Source organism: Sardina pilchardus, chromosome 13, assembly GCF_963854185.1.
Source record: "Sardina pilchardus chromosome 13, fSarPil1.1, whole genome shotgun sequence".
Taxonomy (NCBI): domain Eukaryota; kingdom Metazoa; phylum Chordata; class Actinopteri; order Clupeiformes; family Clupeidae; genus Sardina; species Sardina pilchardus.
Window position 1 is genome coordinate 17,942,911 of NC_085006.1, and position 26,615 is coordinate 17,969,525.

The 26,615-nt window shown below is 43.1% G+C and overlaps 3 protein-coding genes across 3 annotated transcripts; 2 read left to right on the plus strand and 1 right to left on the minus strand.

Annotated features, from left to right (window-relative positions):
- Nucleotides 1–2,081: 2,081 nt before the first annotated feature.
- rwdd2b (RWD domain containing 2B) lies at nucleotides 2,082–4,665 on the minus strand. Its single transcript, XM_062553220.1, has 4 exons — nucleotides 4,176–4,665; nucleotides 3,998–4,065; nucleotides 3,490–3,858; nucleotides 2,082–3,123 (listed from the first exon to the last, which is right to left on the minus strand). The coding sequence occupies exons 1-4, from the start codon at nucleotides 4,377–4,379 to the stop codon at nucleotides 2,877–2,879; spliced, it is 888 nt and encodes a 295-aa protein (XP_062409204.1). The 5' UTR covers nucleotides 4,380–4,665; the 3' UTR covers nucleotides 2,082–2,876.
- Nucleotides 4,666–4,862: 197 nt separating this feature from the next.
- usp16 (ubiquitin specific peptidase 16) lies at nucleotides 4,863–15,744 on the plus strand. Its single transcript, XM_062552705.1, has 18 exons — nucleotides 4,863–5,074; nucleotides 5,643–5,732; nucleotides 5,829–6,004; nucleotides 6,504–6,607; nucleotides 6,793–6,908; nucleotides 7,132–7,379; nucleotides 7,937–8,032; nucleotides 9,262–9,392; nucleotides 9,639–9,726; nucleotides 9,872–9,953; nucleotides 10,041–10,132; nucleotides 10,235–10,288; nucleotides 10,389–10,556; nucleotides 10,886–11,666; nucleotides 12,022–12,116; nucleotides 12,431–12,517; nucleotides 12,709–12,856; nucleotides 13,398–15,744. The coding sequence occupies exons 2-18, from the start codon at nucleotides 5,672–5,674 to the stop codon at nucleotides 13,517–13,519; spliced, it is 2,649 nt and encodes an 882-aa protein (XP_062408689.1). The 5' UTR covers nucleotides 4,863–5,074; nucleotides 5,643–5,671; the 3' UTR covers nucleotides 13,520–15,744.
- Nucleotides 15,745–15,980: 236 nt separating this feature from the next.
- LOC134099098 (transcription regulator protein BACH1-like) lies at nucleotides 15,981–25,268 on the plus strand. Its single transcript, XM_062551822.1, has 5 exons — nucleotides 15,981–16,130; nucleotides 17,310–17,564; nucleotides 17,834–19,213; nucleotides 21,442–21,648; nucleotides 23,197–25,268. The coding sequence occupies exons 2-5, from the start codon at nucleotides 17,325–17,327 to the stop codon at nucleotides 23,626–23,628; spliced, it is 2,259 nt and encodes a 752-aa protein (XP_062407806.1). The 5' UTR covers nucleotides 15,981–16,130; nucleotides 17,310–17,324; the 3' UTR covers nucleotides 23,629–25,268.
- Nucleotides 25,269–26,615: the final 1,347 nt, after the last annotated feature.

Genomic DNA, 26,615 nt, shown 5'->3' on the forward strand with positions numbered 1-26,615 from the left:
CAATAACATTTAAATTCTGATTCTGAAATTGAAAATACATTAAATTAAATTTCCCAATGGTCTCTAGAGGCCTAGTTCTCCCCTTGTTTAAAGACACAGCAAAAAAAGTGAGGTTGAGTTCAATTCAGTTTAGAAAGTGAATGTATAACAGCCAAGGCAGACCACAGTGTTGTACAAGTATAGTGTCCATTAAAATAATTTGGACTTCAAAACAAGACCGTAAGTAATTCATCATTACAGGCACTCACAGTTCTGCTCCTCCCGGGAAAATCACAGCTGAAAACCATCACCTATCTTCAGTTTTTTGAGCTGCAAACATAATGACATTATTCCCATAAACTGTTGGGGGGAAAAATAGCGCGGCTTTTTTTAGATCCGATAATTACTTCACAAGTTCAGATTGCTTTAGGTAAAGCCAATCTCCTTAACTTAAAATATAATGTAATGGTGATGCTTAAATTATATTGTGTATTTGTCATGGGGCAAGCAACAAAAATAATTTTCATGCATTTTTTATTCTAATGTGAACTCATCAAAAGTTTCAAGGACAAGTCATGCTATTTGGGAATAAATTACCACAAGAACATGAACATTTCATTCAATACTTTAATTACATTGTGGCTTATTACCCAGCCCGACTCTGACAACTTACCCATTCATTCCCATTTCATTGTTTCTCACCATGAACTGCTTCTGTAAACAAAATGTATTATACAACTCAAATGTATTTGAATTGGCTCCGGTGTTGTCCTTGGAGCCAATGTAAACTTCCTCAGCATAAAGTAGTGATCAGAAATCAGAAATATCTGATGATAAACAGTCTTAACACTGATATTCTCAGACACTGGCCTGCACACAGAAGACGAGTGATAATGTTGGAGGTCTATCTAAATGAGATTGCATCTCATACCTCTCTTCTCACCCTGGCTTTCTGTGCCCATATCTGAAATAGGACTGGAGGAGATGACCTGTACCCTCATTCAGTGAGTGGTTCTAGATGTAGGGCAAGATAACATAAACTTTCAGAATGACATTGCTACTGAAAATAGGGAAGTATCAGAAAATGATAACTGGTGCATTATGCAATGCAAGCCACACATACTATACATGTAATGGCCACTAGAGGGAGCAACAGCCCTCCCATTGCATTTTCCTCATACAGTCTATGATTTTCCTGATCACAGATTTGTGGAGAATTTTTATACACCTCCACCAAAGCATATGCAGCTTCATGATAGCATATGATCTGAATATATATCTAAGTTCCTGATTTACCAACATCATTCAAATTCAGAATTCTGTCTTCGATAGGCTATATTTTTCAAGGACAACTTGATGCTAAAGTGCATCACCCAGGATGCTAATTCCACCTTCAGCAATTTGAACATCCATTAAACATCCAACATGACACCAAGACCCTGAAGTTCTTTGCTAATTTGTAAACGAGATGATCCAGGGACGTGAAAGGAAAATACTAGGGAATCACTGCCCTCTTGTGGTCCTTCCAGGACATGACAACTGATAATGAGTGAGCAGATGGGAGTAAGACGGCAGGGTATGTAACAGTGTACGAGAGAGGTTCATATATAGCTAAAAACCTAAAGCAACTACAGTGCTGTCATAGGGAAAGAGATATATATCACTATGACATGCAGTAGTTGTTTTGGGTTTTTAGCTATATGAACCTCTCTCGTACACTGTTACATACCTTGACTTTGATTAGATTTAGTGTGCAACAAAAAAGCATCTGTGACCAGTATCACATGTGCATTATCTGACATAAAGGAAGATACTGTACCCAATCATTGTCCGGTTTTTCCTGAATTGGAATGACATACTGACATTGTTTCATTCACACACAGAGAGAAGAGAGAATTCTGTATTGATGATAAATTTCATGGGTCTCCACTCAAAATGTATAATTCCCATTGTTTGCATGGCTATGAAGTAACTGACTTGACAGGGTAGTGTCACTGGAAGTGTTACTGCAATGTCACAGTAATCTAAAGAGACCACATTCAAATTTTAAACTCTCTGCTCTAAGACATACACGTAAGTGTGTGAGTGACATACTGTAAGGCTTAATGTACCCAGTCATATCAAACCCTATCTCTCAAAGTGTCAATATGCAACAGCCGGCAATCTGTCATCTACGATGACATTTTCAATCCAATGCCATGGCTGAACTGTATTTAAGTGGAATAATAATATAAACTAACCATAGGCCCAGTCACAGTGCCAATAGATTGCTATATGCGTCTCCTCTAATTTTGCACTAGACATAAACCTTAGTCCAACACAACCACGGTAATGCATCGGATATCAAGGTTAATAGGCTATATGCATGGAAGGCTGCTCAGGTGCCTCATTTGTTTCCGGGAGAGCGTTAGCTGTGCTGTAACTGCATCTTCTGTTATATTTTGCTCCTTACAGGTTCACTCCAACACTGAAGGTATGGGTTGCCCAATAATAACAATTTTAATAACAATTTTAGTATTTTAATAATAAATCATTTTCACATCGTAACATACTGATTCACTAGGTGCAACAACCAATCAGGTTTTTACATGAACAATAATGGCAGGTTCAAACACACCTGGCTCCACCAGAAACAAATGAGGTACCTGAACAGCCTTCTAGGTATATAGCCTATTCTACCGGCTGTTTAAAACCTTTTTAAAAGGCACAGTGACATTGTGTTGGTTTGTTTGGTACAAAAACAGCACTTGGGGCTGGGGGAGGTGTGTCTGTGTGGTGGGGTGTAATGTGTTTTATTTCATGTCTCCCTTTGCAGGGCACCATATCCATCAGCAGAGTGATGCATTCTGAAGGCACAGAGGATTATAGAGTCTCTTATCTTCTCCGTGGGACCACTGCTATTTCCCCTCAATCCCAAAGTACAACTGGAAAATCTCCCCACAACCCTTCTCACTGAGGAACTGGTAGAGCTGCCCAAGGTCCATGTGATTTCCTCGGTTTCCATGGGGATCAAAAATAGCCTCGTCGAACCCAGTGAACTTGCGGTGCGAGGCCACTCTTTCATCTATGCTGCCATCCTCGCTGTCCAATGGAATATCCTCTCGATGGCGAATCATGATCCTCTTCCATGTCAGACACTTTACTCTGAGGAAATAAGGAGTGATGAGAGAGATATATTGAGCCTGCACTTCAAATAAGACTTAACATAATGGAAAGAAGCATTAGAGTTTTTCTTTGGGCTTTATGAATTCTATTTCCCCCACCCATAGCTTAGGCTAAAGTGCAAGTTAAAGGCATTTCTCATGAGACCAAGCTCTCCCATAGGCCTCAATCACCTCCTTTTCACTGCTTTCATGATTTCAATGTGTTTTAACAATACAATTCACAGCGGTTGTAGGTTGATTAATAGCTGAATTTCACAATAAACCGATTAAAATTGTCTTCGATACACTTTTACATATCAATACATATCACTTTTACATATCAAAATGTGTATTGTTCTAATCATACCTGCTCCAAAACTCATCACATGGGGTCCTAAGCCCCTCCACACAGACAACCCCAGGCTTGCCTGGCATGCTGAATCCAGTGAGATTGAGTTCCTTGGACCATTCCAGAATGTTCTTTCTTTTACTCTTGTTGTAGATGTGATGGCTGTAGATCCAGAGCCGAGTGAAAGCCTCCTGGGTGGGAACTGACGACGACGCATCTTTCTTAGGGACAACCGCTGAGACACTCTTGTCAATGTACTGAGCTGCATTATCTTTTACCCACTCGAATGCTGATAACAAGCAAACCTCCCCAGAGCAGTTCTCCAGCAGGTACGAGTTGAGGTCGCTGTGCAGTTGGGTTTGATGAGCTCTGCTGAGTTGGGCACACCTGTCAGATGACAATAATATGCAAACGGAAAACAAACAAATTAGGACAAAACATGACAATAAACATCAATACATTTAGATTATTGTAAAAAGAAAAAAGAAAACCAAATGTATATGTTAGGCCTATATCATTTTGATACCTGACAGAAATCTCTGGTAGGACTTTTGGGTAGTCAGACACATATGTGCAGGAGATTGTGATGTCCACCTGTGGTAAATATGTCACCATCAAATTATACATTCAAGAACAAATACATAGATCGAGACTCCTTATTAAAAATGCAAATATAACATAATACACATGGCTATGGTATTCACCTCTTTGAAGCTGATGGTGTCCATTTTGTGTTTTATCAAAAAGTCAGGTCTAGAATGTGGAAGTGTATTCGAGACCCCCTCAACGTAGTCTCTCAACTCTGCAAAAGCCAGCTGGTCAGTGACAACAAACTCCTCTTCACTTGGGAACATGCTTGAAAGGAGCTCAAGCTCAGCGAGCTGAGCCTCAGCTTCTTCTAAAGCCATTTCTGCAGAATACACTTCTATCAAGATACAACATGCATCGAAGTGTTCAAGGTTCAATGATTTGCCACGACTGCATGCATTATGCTAACAACTATCATGCGTTGACAGTCCACTTCTACTCTATTATTATCGTTATCATCACAGATAATTACGGATCTGTAAATCATAGAGCTCTATTTCCAAAATGTATAACTTAAATAACGTGCCACTTGGTATTGTCTTGCACTGAGCAGAGAGCGACTATCTAAGCTACTGTAGCCTACACAGTACACAACTACCTTACAGCACTCTGGTTCATTAAAATCGGGAGTGAAGCATGACTCCAAACTGCAGCGAGAAGTGGTGATATATAAACAATCAGCATTTTGAAAACAGCGATTCATAACAACGTTGGTCTATCCACTTTGTATTGATATCTACCACACATCTTATCCGTAGGCAAAACAGTTCCGGTGCAAAAGGAAGTGAATTGTGTTCCGGAGAGCATCTGGTGATTCCACGTTTCGAACTCAGTTTTCCTCAAAAATGTGTAAATTTAGTGACACTTGCGCTATACACAGTGTTATTCTTTAGATTATAGAATTGTGTTTTTACGGACCTCAATTTCCATTACAATGAAGATGATGGGTCGACAACGTGCCACTTTGAATTTTGTTCAGCTTGAAGATCACTCAAATCTACGCTTTTAACTTCAGGTAGCGTTGAATGAAAGAACGTTGACGATGCATTATCATAAACAAAAACTAGCCTGCTAATCATCTGCATCCATGTTGATGTTATCAAACCGTTTTTATGTTAAGGCTTGTTTATCTAAAAGTAGTTCCTCTACATAATGGTGGTTTGTAATGTTATTCGTAAACAGAGATTTGACATTTTACCATCAATTTGGCAAAACTATGGGGACATTTAAAATCCTAAAACGATTCGCCAGCTAGCAAGAACTACATCTTTTCATTTAAGATAGCCTATGTGCTTATTTGGCTATCTTAGTTAACAGTACACACATGAGTTATTGCCAAGATAATGATAATGTTGAACAGTAGAAGCTTGCTTTCTCTGTGATGATTCTTATTATCGACACAATCAGCTGCTAGAGACATCTAGATAACTTCAATGGAGCTATTCGTGCAACTGTTTGCCCATTCGCACTTCACTTTCTTGTGTATCTGACAGATAATGCCATACAAGTTTAAATGAGTGAACCAATGGGGTCATATCCACTGACACTAATTGTTGTCAATTGTCTGTATTAATCAATGCTAGATTTTCCACGTAATCCTCTGCCACTCGCGATGGGTAAGAAGAAAGGAAAGGACAGAAGTTCCAAAGAGGAGAACTGCATCGAGTTGACAGGTGTAGTGCCTAATTGAATCCCTGGAGGAATGAAGAATGGGTGAATGATTCAATCTGCTCTAACATTAAAGAGTCTCTCAATCTCTCTTTCTCAAGGCCCTACCTGTTCCCACATTCGCAAGGGAATAGACCATATCTTGTTTAAGAAGACTGCTCCAGATGTCGATTGGAGCTTGTGTCAGGACTGTCAGGAGGGACCGAACACCAACTCTGAGGATGAAATGAATCAAGAGCCACAGGTTATATGGATGTGCCTGAAATGTGGACACAGGGTGAGTAGAGTTGTGCTGCAGCAGTTCTGAAGTTCTATCCTCTTTAGGGATTCCATGTTACTAGATTATTGTTATTATCTTTTAGACAAAACTAACACTTAACATTTTGCAACTCTCTGGTTACTTCCTTTCCAGTCAAATCGTGGTCCTTGGGTCACAATACATTTAAAAGCCTTGCTTGACAGCATTTCAAGTTCAAGTTATTAATCTGTCATATTCAAAGTACAACATGTAATGGCATGCTTAGTCCTCTGACTTAAATGACTGTGCAGTATTTATGTAAATGTAGATATGAATAAACAAACAAAGGGAAAATATAGAGAGATAAAGATTGAAGATAAGTGGCTGCTGTGATAAGTATGTATGGATGAATAAGTTATGTGATGTAAGCTTATGCGCATGGCTAAGTGCATTGAGATGTTGTCATCATATTACGTGCAATTTGAGTCGTGATCTGTTTCCTCTGCAAAATGAAAACAACTTGCTCCTTATTTGAAAGGGCTGTGGGAGATACTCAGAAGACCAGCATGCTGTGAAGCACTACGAGACGCCACGTTCAGATCCTCATTGTCTGGTACTGAATCTGGACAACTGGACTGTATGGTTAGTCTGTGTGTCTGTGTCTGTGTCTGTGTCTGTGTCTGTGTCTGTGTCTGTGTCTGTGTCTGTGTCTGTGTCTGTCTGTCTGTCTGTCTGTCTGTCTGTCTGTCTGTCTGTCTGTCTCTCTCTCTCTCTCTGATGAATTTGTTCTGTACCAGTGGATGCATGACATGGTCTCCATCTTTCAGGTGTTACATCTGTGATGATGATGTCCAGTACTCAAGCACAGGACAGCTGGCTCAACTGGTGACCAATATAAAAAAGCTTGCACTATCAGACGATGCCAGACAAAAGCCAAAAACAAGTGAGTACCAAGTGCCAAGCACCTAGCTGGTGATGTAATGCATCATTACAACACGTACGTCATAAAAGTTTTAGCACACTGCTGTGAATTAACCATGGGTCCACGATTCTTGTGGCAGAATTGTGTGAAGCTGTGTCAGGATTATGCATACTAGCAATTAGCAATCGCTAGAAAAGATGGGATGAAATGACCATAATTCCTTGTTTTTCTGTGGCGCTTGTAGAAGAGCCCACTCAGCCCAGCATCAGCCATAATGACTTGCAGGAAGAGGAAAGCAACCATTTGAAGGAAGAGAAGAAGGAGGAGGAGGAGGAGGAGGAGAAAGAGAACAAAGGCAGACAAAAGAAGAACATGAAGAAAGACACCAGCCCAAAGGGAAAAAAGACTGAGCCAGTGGGAAACAGTGGTGCACTTTCAGTCAGGGGGCTAAGCAATCTTGGGAACACCTGTTTCTTCAATGCTGTTGTACAGGTGAGGAGGGAGAGGTCTTTTATTTGAGAAAAACAAACAACCTAGAAGTCCTCTAGCAGTACAGTTCTCAGACAGTATTTGTGTCTACTTTGTAGTATTTCTATATTTGGGGAAATCTGTACACAACATCGCAACCTGCCAAAGAAGTTTGTAAGATGTGAATAAATCTTTCATTTTAGATTGTGGCTCAAGTTCAGATACTTCATGTACTTTGCTGGTACTAGAAACCTGAATGTCATCTGTGGTGTTGTTACACACTATTAAGACAGGTTAAGGAGTTTTACAGGGTAGTAATTAGGCATTAATTGACCTTTGTCATTTGGGTGTCTCTAACAAGCGCTGAAATATCAAATTATGCATTTAACCTGGCAACATAATGCAGTAGAATAGATTATTTGGATACATGCAGTTGGTAACAGCATATTAATGTATTATTTGCATCCTCAGATTAGGTTCGCAAAAGGTTTTTTGTTTTAATCTTATGTGGACACTGGAAGAGTCATGACTCATTGAAAGGATGTCTGTTTTTTTGTCTGACCCCTCCTCACTTCCTATAGAACCTGTCCCAGACCCAGTTTTTGAGGCAGGTCCTCAGTGATGTTACTCATGAGAAGATCACCGTCACTTTGACACCTAGCGTCTCTTCAGAACTGGTGAGTAAACTCGAAGCAGTAGCCACGTTTACATGGACACTTCTATTCCAATCAGAACAGTATAACGGCTTAATCGAAATGAAAATTGACATAAACACTTAAGGGCCAGTCACATTACAGGCGGCATGCGCTGCGCTCACCGCTAGAATGCTCTAGGTTGAGGTAACGTTCTAACGATTGTTGTTATGGTTACCGCTGGGTTCCGCGCAAAAGACCATTGACTTACAGCGCGCCACCGTCAAAGTTCAACATAATTCAACTTTGACCGCGGTAGCGCAAGAGTGGCAAAGCGGCAAAAATGGCGCTATACTGAGTGCAGCGGCAGACCAGTTCTTGCGCTCTCAACCCATTGAAAGTAATGGGTTTCATAGCGCATGCTGCGTCTGATGTGACTGGCCCTTTAGACTAACACTAACACCTAGAATGAAAACTCCTGATATCGGAATGAAAGAGGTGGTATAGTCCGCTCTTATTCCCGAATGAACACCCATGATGTATATGGTGATTTGGATTGACTGTGCTGTATCTTCTCAAGGAAAAGTAGGCAACAACGGCTATTCCGATTAAAGATTCTAAGCGCACCTAATTGGAATTGAACGTACCCCATGTAAACAGAGGGCATGAATTTTTCAACCGGAATCGTTTAATCGGAATGACAACAAAAAGCTGTCCATGTAAACGTGGTTGGTGTTATATAAGGTCGTTTTCATCCGTTTTGGAATGTTGACTTTATGATACACATCAGGTACTCGTGTTATTTTTAAAGACTGAAATAATCCAGATAAATGTGATAAAATGTGTAGTTGATGTTGTATTTTAGGATTTTATCTCTCAAATTAAATCATGTCCAAAAGTTATTTCAAATCTTGCTAAGCCTGTAGGCTATTTTGAGGGCTCTTCTCCCTAAGGGGATTGATTAGTTAGATTTGGGCAGATACTATTGATGCCAATTTAACTCTCAGCTTTTGTAATGAGGCGACTTGATCTAATCACTAAAAAAGACTCTGCCATGCAACCACTCACACACACACAAAGTGAATTTCATAGGATGGTTTCACAGGGCAAATTGTTTTCCAAAAGTACACCACTCTCTTCCTCTTTGATGTTTGTATGTAATAGTTAAATAATTGCCTTACATCAGACACAGTTTTTTGGAAAGTGGTCCAAGAACTCCGTCTTGAGTTGCTGTTCAATTTCCTTAATTGACTAGCCCTCCCCTCCCTCCTCAGGAGCCCATTAAGGTGCAGCTAGATCAGCCTGGATCCCTTACCCTCACCATGTGGCAGCTGCTTAACGAGATCCAGGAAAACAAGAAAGGTGTTGTCACTCCCAGGGAGCTGTTCACTCAAGTGTGTAAAAAGTAAGTCTGATTAAACAACATCAGATTGATCCCCCCCCCCATCTCCCCCCCCCCCCACACACACACACACACACACACACACACACACACACACACACTCACTCACTCACATCCACACACCCCTCGGTTCTTCCCTCAACACTGGATAGTAACTGTTACAGGAACTGTTGTGGACTCCTGTAGCAGAGGAGGAAATTAAACTGTGCCGTAAAGGCCACTGACCGATACTCCCGATCACTACTCCAGGGCTGCCAGGTTCAAAGGATTCCAGCAGCAAGACAGCCAGGAGCTCCTGCGCTATTTGCTGGACGGTATGAGGGCTGAGGAAATTAAAGTAAGAGACCCGCCGCTGTTTAGATAATTGAGATGTTAAAGGAATGGATTGACTGATTTTTAATGGGGGGTTTGGACCATAGAAAGGTTTCAGTGGTGCGGTTAAAGATTCCAGCCGTAGGTTTTGAATTTGTCTTTGCTCACAGAGATTTAAAGCTGGAATATCGGAGGCTCTGAAAAGCTCAGGAAAGAATGCAGATTCAGAAGAGTCCAAGACATTGATGAAAAGTAAGCAGCATTCACAAGTCACATGTGTGTACTGTGCATCCATTTCATCTATGTTTTTTCCCTAATTATCCAATACTTTGCTTACAGATTATGAGAAAAATGGCGCACTCAAAAACTTTGTTGATCAGGTCTTCGGGGGAGAGATGACCAGCACGGTGATGTGCAAAGAATGCAAGACGGTATGTAGTAAAAGAATCAGTATTCTGGAGCGCACACGGAATATCCATAGAGAGGATATTAGGCCATGAAGGTTCTCACTGTACTTATTGTCTCTCCCCCAGGTGTCTGTCGTGACAGAAATGTTCCTTGACTTGTCACTTCCTGTTTCAGATGAGGTATTGTAACCCTTGGCCTTTTCACAGCAGCAGATTTTATGCATAGTTAAAATGCTCATTGAGCTGTATAAAGGTATTAATATCGCTCTGTTCCCCTTAGGCATACAGGAAAAAGAATCAAAAGAAAGTCGTGCAGAGGAGCAGCGTGAGTGATGATGGATGGGACAGTCCTACTCCGTTGACCAATGGGAAAGAAGACATGCCAACGGGGGTGGGCAGTAAGTACCAGCAGAAGAAGGCAAAGAAGCAGGCCAAGAAACAAAATAAGGTAAACCTATGCACAACCCATTCTCATTATGTAGCATTATTCATATGTTAATACTTACAGCGAGGAGAACCACTTGATTGGAAATGTTTGTTGCATCATTTTCCACCTAGTTAGATCAGTTAGAACTAGTCACCCCGTTATAAATTTAGATTACTGTAGTTGTGCATATTTGTTAGACACTTCAATTCATGGTAACTAACAGCATATTTGTATATTTTATGAATGTGTGTGCTGATTGGGAATCATTTTGTATTGTTGAAGCTAGCTACCATCACAATGGCAAATCTGCTTCACTCTTTTCTTTGTGTGGTAAATGCGTGTATTTATAGAACCAGAGGCGGCAGCAAAAACAGGAAGTGAAAGTCTCACTGGACACATTGGAGAACCAGGATGAGATGGCCGGCGGTGACGCTGAGGCGGCCTCGCCGAGCACGGCCACCGAGCCCGAGGTGGGCGGCGAGACTGACGAGAACACCCAGATGGACTCGGAGCAGCCGTCAGAGGTAGATCACTCCGAGCAGGGACAGGGGAAGATGGATGAGTCTCCCAAGGGTAATGAAGGTCAGCAGCAGCAGCAGCGGCAGGATGGAGAGGAGGATGAGGAGGAGGCAGAGGAGGAGGAGGAGGAGGAGGAGGAGGCCGCAGACGAGTCCGCAGTCAGCAATCGATTCATGGCGCTGGCAGAGGACCAGAGTTCCAACTCGCAGACTGATGATGGCAGGCCCAAGGAGAAAGACGAGGAAGTGGTGAAGGACGCCACACAGGAGCCTTCCGCTGAAGACAACGAGGAGGAGGAGGAGCAGGAGGAAGAAGAGAATTTGGAGGAAGAGAATTTGGCTGAAGAGCTGAACCACTTGTCCCTAAATGGGACTTCAGAGCCGGGCGAGGCCGTCACTGAGAATGGGCACGTGTCTGACGAGAGCCCAGAGTACACCGTGGTCAACCAGGACCCCGAAAAGGCCTTCCACACCTTAGCCACCAGGGCGGCGCCAGACAAGCAGGAGTGCTCCGTGGACTCCAGCCTCTTCCAGTTCACCGAAGTGGAGCACCTCACCCAGAGTAACAGCTTGCTGTGTCTCACCTGCACAAAACGCCAATCTGGGTCAGAAGGTATGTCAAAATGACACGACTCAAGTTTCTGAGAATGCCGTGACTGAAATGTAATGACTCAGCCAATAACTTTGTTTTGACAGTCTAGACTGAATGCAAGAACTTTATCACTGCTCATTCCCCCTTGGGAACTGAACCCATTACTTTGCCATTGTTAGCGCCACAGGCTCTCTTTTCTAGCTATTTCCTAAAATACTTAGGGAAAGTACTCAGGCCTTGTATTGATGTTTCCATAAGTATGCACCTCCATAGCATTATCAGCAATAATAGAAAGCCATTGTGAGATGATCTGTTCCTAATGTGCGAGCCTGGGGGGGCGCTAGTAAGATGTGATGTTGGTGTTGTGCTTCCGTAGGCTCCAAGAAGAGTGTGTACAGAGATGCACTGAAGCAGATGCTCATCTCGTCTCCGCCGCCTGTGCTGACTCTTCACCTGAAGAGATTTCAACAGGTAATCTGCCGTGACGCCCTTGAATGATGCTCGAGTACACCACCACGGCTAATTATGTGCCCCACCACTAAGAGATGCCTCCAAACGGAGGGGACGTATGCTACTACGCAAACACAATCAGTTTGAAGGACTCTTAAATGTGCTTCACTATTTTCAACAGTAGTTGGTGGATATGCCGATAACCTGTAATCATCCAAAAAAAAAAAAACAACTAACAGTGGAAGGGAAAAGTGGTATAGCTTCACAGTGGCCTATTTTATAATGTTTTCTATTTCCAATGTTTTTCTATTTTATAATATTATCTTGTCTAACAGGTTGGTTACAGTGTGTGTAAGGTGAATCGTCATGTCCAGTTCCCTCAGCTTCTAGACTTGGCACCATATTGCTCGGTCAACTGTAAGGTAAGCAACTTTCTATTCTTGTACAGTGACTAGTAGTTCTGTTAAGTAACTCTTCCTTCTGTCATGTTCCCAATGGGTTCAAATCACTGCATAAAAAAAATGCAAATTTGATCCAACATTGTTTCACTGATTGAAAGTGTTGTATTGTACTCCGGAACATTTCTCAGACTGGCTTTGTCTTACGCCAACAGAACGTGCCAGAAGGAATGACCCAGGTGCTGTACAGCCTCTATGGGATTGTTGAACACAGTGGGACAATGAGATCAGGACACTACACGGCCTACGTGAAAGCTCGGCCTCACTGTCAAAACATGGCACCCAATGGATTAGCCACGCAAGGTAAACATTTAACGCTCCTATGTGGTCAGAGAGGTTTGCGACTCGGTGTGTAATCGTATAAGGAAGCCCATCTGGGAAATAATCGATTGATATATTTGTGATATTTTTTATGGGGAAAAAAAAGGCTGCAAGGGGCATCAGCAGTTCTCTGTAACTTACACCATAGGAGTCCCCAACACCAGTGATAAATCGGTTAATGTCACTCCGAGTTTAATTTTGTAGCTATTGATTACAGGACAGAGGATAGTCCCTGAAAAATCCATTCTCTAGTGGTGGCTGCTAGAATGTACAGACAGCTAAGTTGAGTATTCTGGAAAAGGGGGTGCCTACTGTAGCTTGAATATTCTGGCACATTGACATTCTATTAAAAATATGTCAACTGGAGCAAGCTTTGCATTTTATAGAGCCAATTAGTAACACGCTGTGGTGTGGCATTCCACTCTTCTTGGTGTCCATTTTGCCAGTATGTCTAAGGTGACATACTGTAATACCCAACTCCTGTCCCAGCTGTTTTATAACTTCTATTATCTGTTGTGATCAGGTAATGGTGAGCCGCCGAAGGGATCGTGGTTTTACATCAGTGACTCAAGTGTTCAGCCTGTCACGGAAGCCAAAGCGCAGAGTTCCCAAGCCTACCTCTTGTTCTACGAGAGGATCTCCTAAACATCTTCTGCCCCATACAAGAACCACTGCTGCTGCTTGAACTACCACACACACAGAGACAGAGACACACACACAGACAAATAAATGACTGTGAGATGAACTGGAAGATAAGCACCAGTGCACATTTTTTTTTTCATCCACCAAGATGGATGTCCGCTCAGCTGTGTGGTGTTATGATGAACGGGTGAGTCAGTTGTTGAGTTAGAGTGATTTGTTTTAGATAACAACAAAATGAAACTTGATTACTTGGCCTGTAATCAAAAGGGGAAATGGAGTTCTGGTAAAGGTGCGGTCCGCGGTTCAAATCCGATACACAATTTGTCAAATTCAGAAAATTGCTGGTCCTTTAGTTGTCCATTCTGTAAGTGTGCTTAAAAAAACCTGATGTTCCTACACAGTCATGGGTCTGTACATGGGAAGTAGAGAGGCTGAACCAATCAGGCTGTAAACCACACATGCGTGTCAGTACAGGATCACAAGCATGGGATGGTGTATGGTGTAATTTAATTGGCTGATTGACAGAATCGCAGACTCTGTCTTAAGTATATGATTAGCACATATGCTTACAGAAGATTTCTTTGACTTTGGGGCAACTAATCACCACGGTCTTAAAGAAGACACAGAATGGATGACTAGAGTATTTTACCTTGTTCTCTGATGTTAACATAGAAGGTATGCAATTTTTGTCTGTCGAAACCATGCTCAGATGCAATATTCATGCCCATTTACAACCCTATAATTAGGCTGGGGAATAAAAAGGCCCATTTTAGCAGATATCCAGCATCCCCCTCATAGTTATCTGGCACCCACATGAATAATTAAGTGAAGTAATTTACGCTAATTGGCTTCCTTGCAACGATGGCTCACAACAGGCAACTTCTACCTGAATCTCCAACTTGAAGTAGTAACTTAACGGGATCACAGTGATGGTCTGCGCCACAGTCTGTTCAGATTCACTAGTTTTATAAAGGTCATTTCAAAGTCATTGAAAGCGGAAACAACCTTCTGGTTCACAGTAGCTCTATGGCCATGCACCAAACTGTCCCTCGTGCTACAATCAGACTTGGCTTCTTTTTTTGAAGCTGTTAGCGTCAGTTTTACATTAGAATCCTATGGAGTACACCTTGCATTTCCCCTTGGGGATCAATAAAGTATCTATCTATCCAAGTTTTCAAAAAAGTCTCCTTGGTCCTCGGCTGCTTTTAAAACGCAATGGCAGGCGTCTTTTTCTGCAACTCAGAGCTGTTTTTAAAGTTGAGAAATGTTCAACTTCTCGTCAGAAAAAGAAGCCAAGTCTTAACATACCTTTATTCAACAAAGCCAAGGTAAAAACAGTTTTCCATTCTGTGTCTTTTCTAAAGTGGGTATCCATTCAGTGCTAAGGGGGTACCCAATTTATCCAAAACTGACAAAAAAAAGGGTCATGCTCCCTCCCACGACAACATTATCTGTTAGGTGGCCAAACTCTCAATTGCTTTTTCAGGTATTTCTCATTTGTGGGGATCTTTAGAATACAAATGAGCCATTGTAGCCTGGTATAACTAGGTATGCAGTCACTTTGTGAGAGTATAATCCCAACGAAAACTGGCCTGGGGACAAAAGAACAACAGTCAGGCTACACCAGTGGTCTTTTTTTCGAGCAGAGGTTCTGTTCTATAGGTAAAAATACCAGATTGTTCTGTTTAGCCTTTACTTCGCAAGGGAGTTTCCTGCTGCCACGTTGGGTATTATCAATTCAAACCTTTAATTTGTTTTCACAGAACAGTAGATTCAGCAAGCACCTCTGCCACCAAGTGAGCACTTGTGTAGAGTACCTATGAGGAGTGAGGCAGGCAGGTGGGGTGTTGTGTCCTTAATGGCCTTAAATATCCCTGGAATCTGCGCACAGACTACATCGCTTTATCAAGAAATGACAATAACCACCAGTGCTAATTTAGTTGCAGGCCTTGGTCCTTTTTTCTTGGAAATACAATAAAAGCCATAAGGCATTGTGTGTTTGCCACATCTGCTCTTGAAAGATGTTGCCCAGAATGCTTTCCAACTCTCTACAGCCTGTCCTCAGAAACATTACTGTGGTTGTGAAGAGTACAACTAAAGCCTCATTTGGAACAACAAGATAGATCTATGAGAGCGTATACATTTGTATGGAATATTTATATGTAAGTTGTATTTTATATGGTTCTTTTGGCAGAATGCAAGTCTAATAAAACAGTTATTAATCATAATCATGGTATCCTGCTTTTAATGAGTATACTTATTGGATTAAAAAAAGTACAAATATGTGACTACGATTATATTGTTGACATAGGTGGACTAGTCCGTTTAGAAAATGCAGTAGGCGACTTTTCGGTTTTATTGGTTATTTTTATTAATTTATTTACTGACCAGTATTTATTCATTTTATGAGAGACTGACTAGTTGAAATGGTACATGCGCAGTATATACTTTGCGCAGCCTCACAGTAGTCCAGGCTTGCAACATACGAATGGCTGGCAGAACTTTCCCAAATATCACATGATTACGTGCCTGTCAGCATTTAACTCGGAACAGTTATGAGAGACTGCAGGAAAATGAATAGATTTGACACATTGTCTTCAAGGTGATATGACAGGTTAGTGTTGTTTTACTCATGACATCACACTTCATTTTCACACAGGAAATCCCTACTGTGTGTTACGGTAGGTGAGCAGGAAGCTCAATTTTGGAATATGACAAAATTAGCTAACGATAGAGAGCTAGCTAGACAGACACATATTTACCACCTCTTGAAATGGAAGATATCTTCCAAGATTTTCAGCAACTAGTCTACTATTAAATTCTAACGATGTTGTTCGATTTAATCTAACAAGAGCACAGAAAGAACAGTGTCCCTTGTTCTGATAAAAGCTTGACACAACGCTCGTTTTATGAAAAGCCTTGAGAAGCCATAGCATCACCAGCTGAATTCCAGAGCTAGCTATCGCTAGCCAGATGCTAGTTAGCTATTCCAGGATAACGTTATTCAACAACAAATGCAAACAGTCGGTGTGTGGTGTCAAGAGACTTGCATTGCAAGATTACATGTTTTCAATAAGTGTAACTTGGATAGCAGAAGTATGTTTGACGAGGTTCAATCACCCCGGCCCTGTCTTGTGTAAATAACGTTAACGTTACATCCAAACAAAACAAAATTCGATTAGGGCGGTGCTAATAACCACCTGTAACCGATAATGCTAAATTGTCAAGGTTTACTGGGTAACTACCTATCCTGCGTAACTTAGACAGAGTTGTTAATGATAACATTTAAGTCTATGCGTAAATAAATGGGCTAGCATGCTGTCTTTTCACTTTCCTCAAGTATGTCGGTCTCCAACACGGACTTCCGAAATGACATAACGTTACTGTACACGGCTACTGATGAGCATGACACTGACAGAACTAGTTAGTTGGTTGCTAGTAGTATCACACTTCCGAACCAGCCACGGGCTCAAAGTGTTAGAGTTTCAAGAATAGCTTAGGTTAGCCTTGGTAAAGCGTTTATGTCTTCAATAATATAAACATGTATTTCAAAGTTGTGCTGAATTGAGTTGTGCATATTAATATCATAAAAATACTTCGATCTAACTAGCGTAGCCTACGTGACAAAATGTTGACAATCACCACCAATGTATGTTGAACATGTAGAAGTAGCCTACAGACATTAGGCTACTTTACATTAACTATGCATCGAATGCATCTCATGGTCATACAATGAGTCTTTGTGCAAGGAGTTCACGCACACTATTAAAATGCACCCATTCCCTTCCTGTAGCCAGTACCAGGCATCATGTCTGTGGATGGCCACCGGACGTCCGTTTTCACTTTCCAGTCTGCAGTTCACAGTTCCCATGTCCTCCGCTCCCTGGATGAGCAGCGACAGAACGACGTGCTGTGTGATGTGACCGTTCTCGTGGAAAGTCAAAGTTACCGAGCGCATTCTTCAGTGCTGGCCTCTTGCAGTGACTTCTTCCATTCCAGATTCCTGGTCCACGCCAGTCAGAATCGAGTCATCACTCTTCCTGACAATGTACGTTTTCCAGAGTTTGACTTTAATAACAATATGCCTCCTGCTTTTCTGGGGGAAAAAGTATATGTATACAAGTCTATTTGCATTTTAATTGTGTGTGCAAGTAATTGCATCTGACTATTTACATGGAAATAGGATAAACAATGTGAAGACAGGATAAACAATGTGAAGACAGAATAGATAGTGATAGGGGACATACGGACATTCCATGCTTATGGTATCAGGATGTACTGCTCACAATAAATTATCGCCTTTTGTATGACTTGTAGGTGACCGTGGAAGGCTTTGAACCACTGCTGCAGTTTGCCTACACAGCAAAGCTTCTCTTCACCAAAGACAACATTTTAGAGATCCATCGATGTGCAACATTCTTGGGCTTTCATAACCTGGACCAATCCTGTTTTGAGTTTCTCATTCCCAAATTCCACAAGGATGCCTGTGTCACAACAGATGCTGAAAAAGCCAAAAGGAAGTCCTGTGGTGACAAAGGGCATCAATGTAATGACACAACCACATCCGGCCAAGACCTGGTCCCGGGTGATGTGTCCATAGACATATCCCCGAACACAACGCATGACATATCCCCCAACACAACGCAGGACATATTCCCGAACGCATCAGAGGCCATATCCCAGACCATAGCACAGGCCATATCCCCAAACACAACACAGGACATATCCCAGACCACAACGCAGGACCGCGTAGGCATTGCAGGCCAGTGCCTAGACCCCTGCCTTGTTGGTCAGCCCTCACAGCCCAGCACCTCTATGTTACCAGAGGAGAATTTAACCCTGGGCTTCCCCTCACCAAAGAGCCCTGCATTCCCAGAGGCCCATGGCCAAGACCAGTTCTGCCTGCAAAACTGTGGCCCTGAGCTGCAGCCCTCATTATCCACAGCGCCAGAGCAAGTGTGCCCCTTCCTGAAGATGGTGGGCTCGAGTGGCGACGTCGGAGACTCCATGGCAGACGAGGCTATGCTAGATCTTGCCAGCAGTGGCTGCCCGGATGATGTTTCCATGGAGACCTGTCCCATTCTGGACCAGCAATCTCAGTCTCCCCTCTCTGGTCAAATCGGCATGCCTGAGGCATGCAGTCCACCCCCAGACCCAGCTATGGTAACAGCAAGGACCCCCAACCAAAGTAGCCAGCGGCTGTGCCAGCTGAACTCGCCCGAGCTCATAGAGCCAGGGAGCGTTGTGGGCAGCACCGACGCAGAGTCTGACCTCAGTTTCGACACTGCTGGCCACACGCCGTCCTGTATCCCCTCCATGAAAACGTCTGGAAATCGGAGCAGCGTCGAGAGGGAGGTGGCCGAGCACCTGGCCAAGGGCTTCTGGTGCGACTTGGGCACTTCCTTGTCCGAGCCCATGCCCCTGGACGAAGTGGTGGAGCAGTCCGCGTCGGAGAACGCCAGCGCCGCTGCCGACTTCCACTGGCTCAAGCACCTGGATCTCAGCTCGACCACCGGCGAGTGCCCCTTCCTGAGGAACCTGGGGTCGGAGGAGGCCCAGACGCCGGTGGTGGACTGCTCCAACCTGCCGCAGCAGGAGATGAGCCCGAGCCCCTGCATGTCCCCAATCAACTCGGAGGACGACCTGCACTCAGACACGGAGGGGGAGAGGGAGGGGCGTCGGGAGCGGGCAGAGGAGGTGAGTGTTTTTTTTTCTCAGCGTGTCAACTCAGGTGTCCACTCAGTCACCCCTGAGGAGGGATGCACTGGCTACCGTAGATTCCTATTTATTTATTTATTATTTATTTATTTATTGGATTAGGACTAGAGACAGGTCTAGAACAGCACACACACACACACACACACACACACACACACACACACACACACACACACACAGAGGCCTCTAGGATTAGGACTAGTGATGGATCTTGCATAGCAGTGTAAGGCAGGAAATACTGAAATCCACAATATTCACCCAAGCGTCTGGCCAAGGAGTCAAATGGCATCTGATCAGAAGAACCCTCTCTGATCTTTGGACTCACAGTCATTGTTTTGTTTCATAATTAGGTTACCCCCACACGGGGTGGCCTGGCCACAGCCTAACTAATTAACTAATGAATTAATTATACTTCTTATCACCTAGCTTTTACCTCATGGTGGGTATTCCCAAATTCTGTGAATCTGTGAAATGTATTATTAATGTAGCATATTCATATTTGGTCTTACCGGTACATTGATCCCTGTGATGCAGGCAGCAGTCTGATCATACTTTTATTGCAAGCTAAAGTATCTGCATAGTTGTAGATCAAGAACCTCATTCTAGACATCCTGTGAATCTGCATGTAATTACAGGCCAGCCGCATTGTTATTGGTCTGTGCCTGGCGTACGCAGATGATGGATTTGGGTGATAAAGCAGAGCTCTTACTGGATTGAGACAATTCTTTGTTTTCTCTCCTCCTGTTCTCTGATTGCGCTTGGTGAGGCCTTTTTTTCCCCCTTGGGCCTCTTCTCTCTCTCTCTCCCACTCCCTCCCTCCCTCTCTCTCTCATTTGAGTGAGTTTGTCTTGATTTACGATTTGTTTTATACCGTACCCCCCCCCCCCCACACACACACACACGTGCATGTTTTATCTGATTTGTTCTCGGCTTGTAGTGTAAGGTGCTAACATCAAGGTAATTGGTTAGACTCTTTTGAGATAAAATGTACACATCTACCATAATTATTTTGATAAAGGCTGTTACGTTTGCCATGCATAGCTCCAGTTGGCTAATATACTGTTACAGCACACTGTTAGGAAGTCTATTATTCACAACTGGGTTGTTTGCAGTTTAGCTTTGCAAATGAAGCATTACATGAAGGTTGTAGCCTATGTAAATTGTCACCAAAAGTTTAGTCTTTGCATAATAGAAATTAATTTTTGAGCTTGTAAACACTGCTCAATTCTCTGCGACTTTACCATAGGCGTAGCATTGGGACTCTTTTGATAGCAAGTGAAGCTTTGGCTCATTTACATATAATACAACATAGTGCACTTGTAGGGTTTCTCTCTGTGTGTATGTGTTGTCCTGCACATCAACAAGCTTAAAGTGTGATTCGCAGCAGCATCGGGTAGTTATCTTGTTAAATGTGGTAGGGAAGGTGAGTTTGTCTTAGTCTTTGGTGATTCATGTTGGCCTCAAGTTTTCTGATCAGTTCTCTTCTTATTGGGTCATCCTGTGCCAACTGAACTGGAATAAAGAACTTTCCCTTCGAGTTTGCATGGAATAAAACTACAATATTTGTATTCTTGTTTCTGTTTCTAGCAGTAAGACCTACCAAAACATTACGCAAAATATGCAAAATACAAAGTGCAATATATTTTTATGAAGATATTTTTTCCTCCAAACGTGAGATTTGATGCAGTCATTAACAGGTGCCACTGCCATCTGCAAGTGAGGGTAATTGCCATCCACCTTATGACTGTTGAACCTCCTTCTGAATTGAAACAGTGACTGTTGTTGTTGTTGTTGTTGTTGGCAGAGTCAGATGAAATTAATGGTCTGCAACGGAAAACCAGAGGCATAGAATGCCCAGAAAAAAACGTTGCTTTTAACATCTGCTCAAAAGTGTGTGGTGTAATTCTTTAAGAACAAAAACACAAACTCCTCCAGTTTGCTAATCACGATTGCGTCCGCGTACTTCAGACGAGCTACTCCTTGGCACATTTAATGATGCGTTGGGCAGTTGCTGGAATTGATTCTTTTCAGATCCGTTTTAGACATCGGTTCACCTATGCCCCTGGCTGCAGGAGACTGCACTCACTTGGCAAGCTCCTCTCTGCCAGGCTATATGAGCTTGATTGATGGCCTGTATGATGAGTTCAGCTCCAGGGGTCACCCACTTGTGTCAGTCGGCTGCCATGTTGTGTCTGCCTCTGATCCAGATTCAGCTGCCCTTCCCGGTGGAGCAGATCCCCGCCATGACCCGCAGCGCGTTCCAGCAGATGCTACGGCAACAGAACCTGACCCAGGAACAGCTTGAGTTTGTCCACGACGTCCGTCGCCGGAGCAAGAACCGCGTGGCCGCCCAGCGGTCCCGAAAGAGGAAGCTGGACTGCGTTCGGAAGCTCGAGTGCGAGATTAAGAAACTGGTATGTCGATTCTAATGCAAGTGCGCACTGTGCATCTGTGCTAATGTTGGGACAGGTCTCTTTGATGTCTCTATGCTTGAATGTTCCAAGCCCTGACTTTTTTTTTTTTTTTAAATGTAATACCCCAGACAAAAACACTGATTCTCCCAGTCTGTAGTCATGACTAATTAAATCAAAAGAGTACAAAGTGCTTGCACTCTACACGTTCACTTAACTTAACAGTTGGCACTGAGAGTGTGAGTAGATTTCCTTCCGCCCGTTTCAGCTGAGAAGGCTGGTGCTAAAAGTGCATTAGTGAAAGCCAATGCCATCTTTTGACTGGCAGTTGAGTTTTCACCCTTTGGGCTTTATGTTGAAGGCATTACCTCGGGCACAGTCAGCCTGTATTGGCCAGGTACTTCTTTCTTCAAGGTTAAATGCAGCATTATGGAGCCCTTTACAGCACAGCGGTTTCAGTGCAATTTATTGTGTTTGTATTACAGCTATGGCTGAGGCTTTTTTGGATCCGAAATCTCTTTCCCCTTTCTTAAAATCAGGGACTGTAGAGCCACGTCAGTGTTATATCTACAAGGAATTTGAAAATGTTCCCCTGACTTTTCTTTGCTTCTTTCTACTTTAGTATTGACCGACCAATCGATTTCTGGTTGGATTTCATATGGGGAAAAGTTGAACAAAATAATTGTTACTTATTAGCCTGGCTATCACCAGACCAAGCTCAATCTTTTGATATCGAACATTAGTCTGCATTGTATTTCTACTGCACAAGAGGTATGATCATTGAGCATAGTTCAATTGTACACTTGGATAGTCCCTCAACCAATCAGACCAACAATCTGGGTACAGCAGGTGTATAAGCCATTTTGTGATTGGTCCCCACAAACGGAAGCAGGAGAGATAATATAATATGTGCAAGTTTCCACCCTCAGCTGCAGGGCGAAATCTAATCAGATTGGGTTTACCCAGTGCAGTTACTTATTTGAAAGTAGTATTGAGAGTTTAAACAGAAACACCCATATTTTAATTATATTGTGAATAATTTCATGGAACATGTTCTATGGCAACAAACAGACCAGACTCAGTTTTTATGTTTGTTTAATTATTTCAGCTGTATGTCTGTGTCTGTCAAACTATTCTGTCTCTCTGAATCAGTTTTCTTATTCGTTTACTTACAGCGGAGCTGTGTGTCTGGTCAAGCCCGTTTGTGTTTGCAATTCAGTTTTTTTTTCTGTCCCAGCATCTTGCCAGCACTTGATGGTGCAATTGGTGGATATTACTGCCAACACTAGATGTGGCTAATGTTTCTTTTCTGTCCTGGCTGAGGATGTGGCTAGCACTCAACACTACTCTAAGTTTCAAGTTTGTGACCTGTGGCAGACCCCCCCACTCCCTTCTTCCTCATCCTTTTTGGCTGCCAGGCTCACTGTTTCCTTTAATGGCCATTAGTGCCCATGTGAGATTGCGGCTAATGGCTTCCTAATGGCTTTGCGTCTCTCCCCTCCAACGCCCACCCCCCCCACCCCACCCCACCCTCTTTCCTCTGTCCGACAGCGAGGTCAAAAGGACAAGCTGCTGCAGGAGAGGAGCCACCTGAAGCTGAGCATGGGCCAGACGCTGCAGGGCCTCTCGGGCCTGTGCCAGGCCGTGTGTGGCGAGGCCGGCCCGCAGCCCGACCAGCTGCAGCTCCTGGCCCAGCACCTGTCCCCCAACTCCCCCTCCTCGGTCCTCCTCACCCCCATGGCGTCGCCCAGCCTGGCAGGCCAGGAGCGGGACGTCCCGGCGCCCGACGGCGACGGTGGGAGCAGCGGTGGCGGCAGCGGCAGTAGCGGCTGTGGCGGTGGCAGCGCCACCAAAGAGCCCTCCGAGGTGGAGGCGGCGACCCCATGCCCGCAGGTGGAGCCTGCCATGCCAGGCGAGAACGAGGAGTCGAGGGAGGAGCGGACGGGCGACGGCCTCCTCAGGGACCACACCGCCACACCCTGATGGTGGACCCAGGTGGACTGTCTGTCTTTTCTGGACTTTTTTTTTTTCTTCTCCTCCCTCTCTCTACTCTCCACGGGTGGTTTGTCTGCTTTTTTTCTGACTTTCTGACTCGGGGTGGGAGTACAAAGATAAAATCTTGCTCTCTTTTCATAGGAATTATGCAATATATGCAATCACTTTGGCATTAAATGAACTGACTGAACATTAACAAGATAAAAAAGACCTTTGACCCCGCTAGCATTTATACTGTACTATGCATTCATTTGAGTTGGGTTAGATGTCAGGGACATCACATTTTGGAGGGAAAAAAAGAGGCTGATACTGGATAGAGTTTTTCCAGTATCACACCACAGATTAATACAGACTAGTTATTACTGTACTCGATGCATGTTGTTAATGGCCTGTTTCTGATGCAAATAAGGAATTCTTCGATGTTAATGATGCACTGCCCTTTGCATACCTGCTTCATTTAAACCCATTTGAATTTCTCAGCGTCATGTTTGTGCAATCCTTCACTACAAGGCTCTGTTAGTGCGTCTTAACTTACATTGTGTGCATTGCTATGAATCGAATGGATTATGCTAATCTGTGTCAGGTGCACATTTGTTCTTCTCATGCAGAATTGCATGTTGCTACAAACATAAAAAAAAACAACATGTGCTGAATATGCTAAGCTCACTCATGTCATTGTGCTTTATTAGAGTTATCGAGGTTACTAACATTTTGATTACATAGTACATAATTCCATCCATAATTACATTTTCATTTTAATCCACATTTTCATTAGGTTATGTATTTTTTTGGTTTTGAAGTTAAAATTCAAAGGAAAAGCAACCCATTGATCTTCAGCTAGTTGGCTAGTAGATTTCCACATTTGACCAGTAAGCTCTTTGCACAGACAGGCTCTAAGGAAGGTTTACATCTATACAGGAGGTGTTGAGATTAACTGCATCAACGGCATTTGACAGCAAGGTGAAGCCATTATCATCTGTCAAATTACCAATCTAGCCTACTTTGTTGCCAAAGTTTATCATGTCTCTGCCTTAGAGGTGGAACAATTTGATAATAGTTTGCAAATTTAAAAAAAAAGAAAAGAAAAGAAAAATCACTGCAGCAGCCAACTAGACATGTATGACTTGTCAAGTGGAGAAAAAATTAATACAGAACATCAAATTAATTCAGGTTTCCCCTGGCTCCCCTACCCCCCCCACCCCATTTCTTGTGTTTACTGCCGCTGAACTCTTGGACCAAAGTGCAGATTATGGGGCGCCTTCATGCACCCCCTCCCCCTCCCCCCCACAAAATAAAAAAAGAAATCACCACCACCATCACACAACCCATTGTGCTGGTATCGGCTTCGCATAGCCTCTCTATATATGCCCGATGCATGGCTGAGCATGTGCCCATCCTATCTCCCCGACGCGTGTACCAACCCCCCCCCCCCCCGCCCCCAAACGTCTCCGGCCTTCCCGTGCCCATTTTGCATGCAGACGCCAGCGCGTTTTAGATTGAAAATGCATGAGCTAAGGCCCAGGCATGCTGCACAAACACAACAGCCCCCTTTCACTTTTAATTAGAAATGCATTCCAGTTACTCTTGATAAGAGTGTTTACAAAATCAATAAATGGAAATTAACAGTTGTAAGTTGTAACTCCTGAAAACTTTTTCGGTTTCATTTGTCTGGTGTGTAAAGGCTACTGCGTGTGTGTCTGTGTCTGTGTCTCTGTGTGTGTGTGTGTGTGTGTCTGTGGGGTGGGGGAATGCAATGAAAATATTTTAAGAAATTCTATGATGCAGTCTTCTTTAAGATTGTGTGTGTGTATATTTAGGCTCGCTGTGTTGTATGTGTGGCTATCTAGGAGATGGGTCATGTTATAGTGTAACATCAAGAGCCTCTGTGTAAATAGAAAGCAAAAGCTCCGTGACGAGATCCTCCGAAGCTGTCTGGAGAAATGCACAGGAGGCTCCACTCTGGACTGACATTGTTAGGACAGATAGCATTTTTAGTTGAAAAATAAAATAAGTTCTCTTGTTTGTGTATTCTCTGAAGAGCTGCCGCAGCCTGTCTGAGCCAGCCAGTCCACGGTTCAGCCTCTTGTTAGATTTATCTAGTAATTCTCTTTCTCTGCCAACAAAGGATTTATTATTTCTATTTTATTTCCTTCTTATTATACTTTTTTTAGAAGTGTGTACAAGGCTTTGGTGTTTGCGTGGTAGCCTAATTCTTTGTCGTTATTGGGGTGTTTGATGCATATAATTGACTTAGTTATTAAGGTCATGGCAAGGTTGGTAAACACAGGGATTTCATCACGTTCTTATGGTTTTCTGGCATCCAGTCGCTGCTGTTTGCACTTGAAGTGATTTATGTTTTCATCATCCTTGAAAAAGCGCATGTATGCAGAACTTTCTTCCTCTGGAATTCAGACTGCCTTGTGAACAATATCACACACACACACACACACACACAGCTACGCAGACATGCAATTATTTTTCCATGAAGGCCTTGAAAACGATATCTCCACTTTTCATCTATTTCCATGACATTTTCAAAACTGATTAATATTACATGTAAGAATTGCTTACACTTTGCATGAGATATATCCGTCATTAATGCGGAATATTATTAATGTGCTGGGTGCGCAGAGGTCTCTCCCATCTTATCTTCTCGCCTTCGACATAAAAACGGAACAGTGGTGCCGCTGCAACCGTGCGATTCTTTTAATATGCATTACGTTTCTTTGGCGAGAGAATGCCGTGAATCTTGCGAAGATAAAAAGGCTATTCTTACTTTTTTCTCGACTCCTGTGCCGCCTGTGTTTGTTAGTCTCCGTCCGAACGCTGGACCCATTCTGCCTAGTTACAGCGCTGGCATATAAATTAGTGTTGTGTGGCCCAAGAGATAAATGGGCCCCTCCTCCCGCTGTGCAGATGGTAGTAGCAGTCATTCTGTTGGCTTATTAAAATGATAAAGCGCTTTTTAAAGTTTA

Excerpts from the sequence above, each read along its gene's own strand:
- LOC134099098 (XM_062551822.1), top strand. The coding sequence starts at position 17,325 with ATGTCTGTGGATGGCCACCGGACGTCCGTTTTCACTTTCCAGTCTGCA. Across the intron at positions 17,565-17,833 it reads TCATCACTCTTCCTGACAAT|GTGACCGTGGAAGGCTTTGA; the intron begins GTACGTTTTCCA and ends TATGACTTGTAG. Across the intron at positions 21,649-23,196 it reads AGTGCGAGATTAAGAAACTG|CGAGGTCAAAAGGACAAGCT; the intron begins GTATGTCGATTC and ends TCTGTCCGACAG.
- rwdd2b (XM_062553220.1), bottom strand. The coding sequence starts at position 4,379 with ATGGCTTTAGAAGAAGCTGAGGCTCAGCTCGCTGAGCTTGAGCTCCTT. Across the intron at positions 4,066-4,175 it reads ACACCATCAGCTTCAAAGAG|GTGGACATCACAATCTCCTG; the intron begins GTGAATACCATA and ends TATTTACCACAG. Across the intron at positions 3,124-3,489 it reads TGTGATGAGTTTTGGAGCAG|AGTAAAGTGTCTGACATGGA; the intron begins GTATGATTAGAA and ends TTATTTCCTCAG.
- usp16 (XM_062552705.1), top strand. The coding sequence starts at position 5,672 with ATGGGTAAGAAGAAAGGAAAGGACAGAAGTTCCAAAGAGGAGAACTGC. Across the intron at positions 5,733-5,828 it reads GAACTGCATCGAGTTGACAG|GCCCTACCTGTTCCCACATT; the intron begins GTGTAGTGCCTA and ends CTCTTTCTCAAG. Across the intron at positions 9,393-9,638 it reads TTCACTCAAGTGTGTAAAAA|GGCTGCCAGGTTCAAAGGAT; the intron begins GTAAGTCTGATT and ends TCACTACTCCAG.